The 8,696-nt window shown below is 44.9% G+C and overlaps 1 protein-coding gene across 1 annotated transcript in view; it reads right to left on the minus strand.

Moving 5' to 3' along the window:
* Nucleotides 1-7,877, minus strand: part of KCNIP1 (potassium voltage-gated channel interacting protein 1) — a 278,893-nt gene extending 271,016 nt beyond the window's left edge. Inside the window, exon 1 of the mRNA XM_086471284.1 lies at nt 7,817-7,877. Within this exon, the coding sequence (XP_086327410.1) occupies nt 7,817-7,877 (61 nt within the window). The remainder of the gene's footprint in view (nt 1-7,816) is intronic.
* Between the last annotated feature and the right edge of the window lie 819 nt (nt 7,878-8,696).

An 8,696-nucleotide genomic window follows, 5' to 3' on the forward strand; every position in this document is an offset into this window, starting at 1 on the left:
TCTCAGCCACAATATAACATGTCCTGTGCCTTCCCACTGGCTTTTAGAGACCGTAGCTGTGGCCATCTATGGAAATTCTGGGCGCTTCCCAACTAGCCACCCACAGGGTGAGCTTGAGGGGAGAAGGGTTTTTGTGAGCAAGAGAAAAGCAAACAGTAGTGTGTGTGAAGAGCTGCAGTTGTTGAATATGTCAAGAAAGTAATGTTTGGATTGAGGAAAGCCAAACAGATACAGAGAGCTCTGCCAGGAAAGGACGGCTCTTACCCAGTTCATGTCTTCCTTAAAACTTCCCCGCACCACGGCCGGGCTGGGCCAGCTCCCCTCCTGCCTGGGCTGGCTCCCTCAGCCTGCCCCGCAGGTACGAGTTCAGCCTCCCAGGCAGCTCTGCTGTCCTGCGTCTCTCCGCTGGCACAGTCCTTCCCTGCCTCCCTGCCAGCCACGCTTACTCCCTCTGAACTCTGCCTCATTTCTGCTATGGTGTGTTTAACACCTTCCTTATCCCGAGCAGTGCCAGCACAGGTTACATCCTCAGGATTTTTAATAAAACTTAAATGAATATAAAATTAAACGCTTTGACTGTAGGTTTGTAAGTAGAGAAATAAAATGTTTTTATTTTTCCCCTCATATCTGACCAAAATCAGCATGAGTTTATACCTTGCTTTGGTTCACATTGGTCTGCTTTTTTTATAGATAAGATTTTCCTCTAAAAATTTCTACCACCCTAACTGACTCCTGTTTACATATTTGGTGACATTAACAGCCGTAAAGCTGGGAATTGCCCAAAACCTCTGCTAAGTATTAAGTTCCAAGTTTTTCACATCTACAGTGTTAAATATTTTCAGTTGCAAAAATCCAAGTTCTTCCTAGGGCACATTCCAAACATCAAATATCCAGTAATTCACACTGGAAGAGCTGATGACGATAAAGGTTAGAAGATTGCCAAGGCTGGATGTTAAAGGTTGGAAAATATTTTCTGTTTTATCCTTTTGGATTATCGTGGAACAAGAAGAAACTTCAACGCAGTGCAGCCTACTGGCATGCAAAGCTGAACTTTCTAATCACCTCTTTTGTGGTGGGATTTCATGGCTCTACGTGGATGCGCTGCACTTTGAGTGGCCCATAGTACCCATACCCAAGGGCAGAAAATAAGCACACACATATGCTAATGCAACATAACATATAACACACTACATAATGTAGTTTTCTCTATTGATTTTTCTTTGTTCCAAACTTCCAAGCTGGGTCTGACAACAGCATTTCAGGCTGGCGCTAGATGCCTGGGGGAAGCAATCAGGGACGCACATAGCTTATTTTAATTTAATCAGTGCTATCCACTCTTAAGACCAGGTATTTGAGATCCCTCTGCCTCACTGCCAGGATCTGTATTTATAGGGAAGGAAGCAGGAAACAAAGCAAGAGGCAAAGGAAGAAATTCAGAGTTAGCAACTGCATGGGAGCTAAAGTTTTGGTTGAAAGATGGGGGAGTAGGGAATGGAAGCAGTCACAAGTGGATAAGTCTGACCCACTTCTAAGCAAACCCCACACCCGCATAAGCTTTGGCACCGGGTTGCTGAGGACGTGGGGAAGCAGGGTGCAAACAGCCCCCTCGCCTCTGTGCCACCCATCACTGGCGCATCCCAGCCACGTGGCTGGAGTGTTTGGCTACTGCGACGCCGAGCAGCCTCCCATGTACCTCTTTGCACTTCGTAGAAACCAAAGCGTTTCACGTAAAGTGGCATATTCTGACAAACACTTATCGGTCATCACAATTTTTCCAAATTGCTTCTGATTGAGTGCTTACATCAAATAGTTTTGCTGCTGAGTGCTGTTCTGTACACCCGTTACAAAGACAATTCCCTAGAAAAAACTGCCCGTCAAACCCTCAGTTTTCAGTGCAGGCAGACAACCATGTACCTGACCTGCCAGACTGTATCAGATGACAATCAGAAAAGACTAGAGAAAGAGAATGAGATGTCAGTGCCATGCCTTGGCTCTTGGGCACAGCCAGGAGAAATCAAATCAGCCATTTCTTCCATTCACTCCAGCACCTGCAGGCTCAGGTGCTCTCTGACCAGGGGGAAAGATGCTCTCCTTGCTCTAGAAGGCAAATGGGTAGGGAACAAAAATCTTCTCTCTATTAACAAAATACCCAGGACAGAGGGCTGTACAGTCCAACTCTTTAGGACACACACATTCATGCACAACAGGGGCAGGCTGTCAAGTTTCTTTGAGGACCAGAAGCAAGAGAAGAGCAACTTTCAAAGCTTTCCTTTCTGCAAAACATGAACAGATTTTTTGAGGGATAAGGGCAAGTCTCTTGCTCTTCCTGCATGAATTTCAAAGGCCTTTTGAGAATAAAGCTGCCATAACCAGCTTACAAAAAGTTATTTTGTCATGGTACGTTCTGGCAAAGTAAATACCAGGGCATCTCCTCTGCCCAAATCCGTCCCCTCAGTTCTGCAGCTATAGGTCTACGACTGAAGAGGACCGATTTCTGGAAACACTGTTGAAACACTTTTTCTCCTTTTGAGCAGAGAAACAGATTATTCTACCATAGGGAACTGAAAGGGCAGAGACACGACCGCCAATCTTCGGAGCTCAGGTCGGTCAGATATTCTTATAAAGACTAACAAGTCAAGCAATGTTGAGTGGTTTCTTGGCAAGTAAAACGCTTGAAAATACAGCTGGTCAGACACAAAATCTGATGCTTTTGGACAATAAGCCATTTCAAAGCAAATTTTTGTTCAAAGCACAGTCTAGAAATTGCTCACTATAAAAATGGCAAAACTGACATTTTAAGCAAAGTGAATTCCTGCTGTTAGGTCTTGCAAAATTAAACAACTGTGCCCGTGTCCTATTGATAGTTTAGGTTTGGGTGGTCTTGGATCAAAATACTCACATTCAATAGACTGGTTCCCAGCTGAAAGCGGTGCTGCTTTCTGCTGGTGCAGTCAGAGTAAGAGCTGGGGCCTGTAGCTCTAAGGCCAACAAGATGCAGCTACTGAGAAACATTTGAGCTATATTTCACTTTCACTGGGGGCACGTGTGTGCAGAGAAAAGAACAAACATAGCTAATCCCTTATTCCTCTATTTTCCTCTTCTGCTGTAATTGAATTTGCCCACAAATGGCAGTGTAACCATCCCCACTGCACACTGCCGTGGAGGTACGGAAAGCAGTCACAAACAAGAAATTCCCCCTGCTTTAGCAATCTGCTAATCCGAATGTTTCCATGACGAATATGGAAATGGATGATTCTAGTCACAAATTTGGTCATGATTGGCTGCAGACTGTGAAAACACATGAAAAATCTCTATTTCTGCAGCTAGTTGAAACCAGAGCCGCATTTGTGTGTGCATTACCTGCTGTGCTGGCCCTCTACCTTTGAGTGTTGTGGTTTTGGTTTGCCTTTGAGTGTTGTGGTTTTGGGTTTTTTTCCCCTAACTCATGTATCATTTTTAGTGCTTGTGTCTGCTGGAGTATATACAGGCAATTTGAAATTCTCAAGTCCATCTTAATCTTGTATCTAAGCACTAACTGCTAACATACCAAGAGAGGACCAAGCACTCCTATCAGCTTTGTTAGCGTTTGGTCCGTACTGAGCTCTCAATATTTCTTCCTAGTACTCCCAAGTCCTTACATCTTTAGTGCTTTTAATGTGACAGTAACCACATTACTGGAGGGTGGATGAGGTTGGAAGGGACCTCAGAGGACTGTCTCTCCAATCACCTCCTCAAGGCAGGGTTAACGACAGTACGTTGCTCAGGACTGTGTCCAGTTGGATTTTGAGTATTGCCAAGGATGGCGACTCCACAGTCCCTCTGGGCAGCCTGATCCAGGGTTCAGTCACCCTCGCAGAAGAATTTTTTCCTTATATTTAAGTGGAATTTCTTGTGTTTCAATCTGTGCCTGTTGCTCCTTGTCCTGTCAGTGAGCACCACTGAGAAGAGCCCGGGTCTGTCACCTCTACTCCCCTCACCAGGTATTTACACCCAATAAGATCCCCCTAAACCTTCTCTGCTGCTGGACAGTCCCAGATCTCTTCCCGTACAGCAGATGCTCCAATTGCTTAATATTCCTCGTGGGCCCTCAGTGGACTTAGTCCAGTAAGTCCCCATCTCTCCTGTACTGGGGAGCCCAGCACCGGACACGGCACAGTGAATGTCTCACCAGTGCTGGGCAGAGAAGAAGCATCATCTCCCTCAACCTGCTGGAGATGCTCTGCCTAGCACAGCCCAGGAAGCTTCTGGCTGCCTTTGCTGCCGGGACACAATGGTGGCTCACGGTCAGCTTGTCCCCCAGCACCTCAGCCAGGCTCCCCCAGGACCCCAGGAATGCTGTGCAGCTTTGCTGGGCTGAGATACAAGTGAAGCCAACATGGCAGAAAGAGGTGTTGTCTTATATTAGGCCGACGCAGAATGCTGGAAAAGGCAGACAAGAAGAATCCCAACAGTGAATGAAGTTAAAATGCCATCAGTTGACAAGATCAGAGGAAATAATTTCTGATGAAATGTGTAAATAATCGGTGGAACTGCCCTGAGCCACTACCAAAGCAAACAGCACAAATCTCATAGACTACCCAGGGACATTCCAGCGAAGAGGGAAAGCTTCTGCAGCTTTACTGATAGGATTGCAAGCCTAAGAAGTAGAAGCCTTTAACCCTCAGAGACAGGGCACACGGCTCATAACCTTCCTAGACAAAATGCCCAATTATATTAAGTTTTCACATTCAAGCCAAACAAATTATCTCCTCCTCTACAAACCCGCAAGATGGCCCACTCCCAGAGACAAGGTCTTGCACTTGGTGGACTCTCAACTTTAAGGCAATTTCTGTGCTATTCATGCCTTTATTTATTCAGGGTCTCCATTCTCATTAAAACAAGGGATTAAATCTTGTACTCTTAAACAGTGCTACAACATATCTTCCAGCATTGCTGCTCGCAGCTGGAATAACTGAACCAGCCACCAGTCCCCCTGCCAGCACCCCGGACCCAGCCACAAGCAGGGTGAGAGGAGGAGCAGCACAAGCAGAGCCATGTCCTGCACTGAACCTGGAAGGGTTCAGCATGGGCCACCTGAGCCCACTCTGCCAGGATCTGCCACGGGTTTACTGATATTAACCAATTTCTGGAAACTCCTCGCTTCAGACATGACCAGTTTATTTTACCTATTCTTAAAACAATATATATGCATGGGTTTTGCTTTTAGTGTATTACTCCAAAGATATATAGCTTCAGACACACGTGAGCTGCTCAGCTAGAAAAGGCTACACAAATTGTCTTCAAACAACTTGGAAGAGCACGCACCTACCAAGATGACAGTGTATTTGCAGAGGTATGGATCTAGCCCTGTTATAACTTTTCCTCAAGCCCTTGTTTTAGCAGCAGTATTCAACTCCTACATAAATCCTGAAATATTCAAATAAACACACAGATAAATATAATAAATAACAGTAATCTAATAATAAAATAAAAAAAAATAAACATTTTACCTAATAAAAGATAGATACAGCAATATCAAAAGAAGAAGTTACACCAGGCACTGTTAGCAAGCTGCCCTCTGGCAGAGAAGGCAACCCCCACAGCGGGCTGCATCAACAACCATGCAGCTGGCACAGGGGCAAGTGATCCTTCTCCTCTGCTCAGCACATGTGTGAGCACATCGAGTGCACTGTGGCCACTTTCAGGCTCCCCAGTACAAGACAGACATGGATACACTAGAGCACGGGCCAGCAGAGGCCACCAAGATGGTCAGGGGCTGGAGGAGATGCTGAGGGAACAGGTGGGCAACACTAAGGAATCCATTGTGTGGTGACCGACTTCTACTGACTACTTAGCTCACAAAGAACAATTTCAGATTATGTTCAAGCCCAGCACATATTAGTGTTTTGTTGCTGACAAAGTGAAGTGCTCACAGTCAGTATAAAGCACACCAAGCAGCCCAGAGGCACGTGGGGCAAACATGCCTCTGCCACTCCTGTTTGGAGATCTGAGGTACCCTCTGGGCATTGGTCTAGAGGAATATCTGCAACTGGCTGAAGTCAGCAGAAACCAGCAGCGTCGCTCTGTAGTGCTCTAAATAGCATCTAAAAGGTGTGAAATTCTGGCTTTGAAAATAGCCAAGAAAATGAAAGGAATTATTTCCAACTTGCACTCTCCAACTGAGTGCCCTACTAACCAGCAACACCACATGACCAACACATCAGAGCCAAGAGCAGATAACTATGGACACACAAGTTTTGATGAATACAGCTGGACAACCACTGCCAGGAGGCATCAGCAAGACTAAATCCCACTGTAAATGTTCAAATATGTGACCAGATGCTGGATTTTTACCGCTCATGACCTCCAACAAAAACCAATTTCTTCCATCCACTAGAGAGTTGAGCCAACTGCAAGACAACGGAGTAGTAGAGAACAGATACATTCAGCCAAAAACTATCTACGGCAATGAGATCCAGCTCCCAGGTTTCTGGCAGGTGGATAAGACACCCCTTGGTGTCACAGCAGCCACCATGCCCAGTGTACTGGTTCAGCTCTCCTGTGCTTCACAGTGCCTAAATGTGACTCTCACAGCTTCAGGTACAACTCAGTGCTTAGACAATTATACAGTTATGCTTGCATTATAACTACTATCATACACATCCCAAATAATTGTATAATTGTGGTTGCACTATAACATCATAGAAAGGTGAATTGTAAACCATGTACACATGCAATTTTACCCTACCCTACCTGTCTCGTACCAGGAACGCAGAATTTTACACTTGCCCACAAACTTGCCACAGTGAAATCTCCTGCACAGTCCTTCCCCATTTTTTTTTAGATTGATACTTGATGTCTGATATTTCCTAAGACAATTTTTGATTTAAATTGCTAGAAAATCCATACTTACTTACAATTCAAAAATATATCTATGAACTAAGCAACAGATCCAGTGGAAATAGAGACATACACTAGAAATACTGAGAGACTGTTAAATGCAGAGGTTCTGGCAGGAAATATTTCCAAATAGCAGATAGACTTGCTAAAGTTACAGAGTCTTTCTTTCTGTTTTCTAAGCAACACTCATTCTGTATGGTATGGTGATGGCCCTGACAATGCTTTCAACTTTCTACTCAGCAGTACCCTGGAATTTTTTAATTAACCCTGAAGGAAATTGAGCAAAGCTCAAGCAAACACTACACAAAACAGACCTCCTGAAAAATCACTGTTTCACAGCCAACATTTATGGATTTAAGGATTAAAAATCCCTGGGATTGCTGCTTACTTTCTCATTTTTCATGAGCTTTTCCTCCTCTCCTTCTTTACGAAAACATCCTAATTCCTTTTTCCCTCTCTTGATAGTCTTTATAAAACACACACCATTAGTGCTGCACACTTGGTGTGGGATTACTGAATATGCAGCACTGACTAACAATACTTTCTGAGAAAGAAACCACAAGGTATTGGGAAGAATTTGCTGTGTATCTACATTTTATTCCCTCCTCAAAGGATTTATAAAGCATGGGATTTGGAAATAAACAGGTCTCTTCTGCATATGGAGACACCGAGTTTCTCCTCCTCATACACGCCTGTACCGAGGATTACAGTATTTCAGATGCTTTTTACCCCCAAGCCCCTCCACAGCAATTTCCTCATGCCCACACGTTTCCTCCACCACCTTGCATCCCACTCTCCTCTGCAAATTACACCTCACATAAACATTGCTGGGTTACTTGCAAGTGACACATGTTCGTTTTCTCCTCCCTTCCTAATACAAATTTCTCTCCTAGCAAATATACAGAGCGGACAGGAAAAGCAAAACAGGAGGTCTTACCTTTTGATGGTCGTCTTTGTTTCGTTTGTAGAGAAGAGAATGTACCCATTACAGCACCCATTGCAAAAGCTACTTGTGAGTTTTTGGGAAGGATTTCTTTTGGCTGTTGGTTGCTTTTTTTTTTTTTTTAATCCTTCTCACCCCACCCCCCCACCGCCAGTGAACAAAATCTATGTGAAATGCCCCCAAGAACAAAACAAAACAGAGGAAGTCAAGAGAAGAAAAGAAGAAAGGAGGAGGGAAAAAAGCAAAGCACTGCAGCTCAGTGTTCAGCAAGCGTTAAGCTTTGAGGGTTTTTTTTTTTTTTTTAAGTCAACACACATGCACTGACTCACAGCCGGCTGCACTGTTATTATTCAAAACAGCTCCCCATCAAAATTTAAATGCTAGGTAGATTCCCTCAGACCAGAGCTGGCAGCAGATGCATCAAAATATTTACTGGAGCACAGCCACATAAACACACAGGCTAATTCTTCCTCCCATTCCCTTATGGCTCCAACCAGCAGCCTGTAGGTCTAGCGAGGGAGCATCAGTGCGTCTCTTCCAGTGAATACTAAACTGGAGTCCTGTAGACACGCCGAGGGTCTCGGGGGGGGGGGGGGGGGGGGAGGGGGGGGGCGGGGGGGGGAAGCCAGGGCTTTGGGCTGGGTACCAATTCGGAACGAACGGAAATCTTCTGAATGGGAAACGATAGTGAGTGAGGCATCAAAGCCCCAGCTGCACGGGCTGCATGCTCCTGCTAATTAAGAGTCTGACAGAAAGGTAGGAAGCAGCAATCTCTAACAGTCTTCTCAAGTAGAAAAGTCAGCGCAATGGGGGAAAACGAAAATTTCACCACAATCCTTTCCCTTCGCATCCTTTCTCACGCACCAGAAGCATG

This window comes from Leptosomus discolor, chromosome 10 (genome assembly GCF_034619465.1).
Source record: "Leptosomus discolor isolate bLepDis1 chromosome 10, bLepDis1.hap2, whole genome shotgun sequence".
In the NCBI taxonomy this organism is placed as follows: domain Eukaryota; kingdom Metazoa; phylum Chordata; class Aves; order Leptosomiformes; family Leptosomidae; genus Leptosomus; species Leptosomus discolor.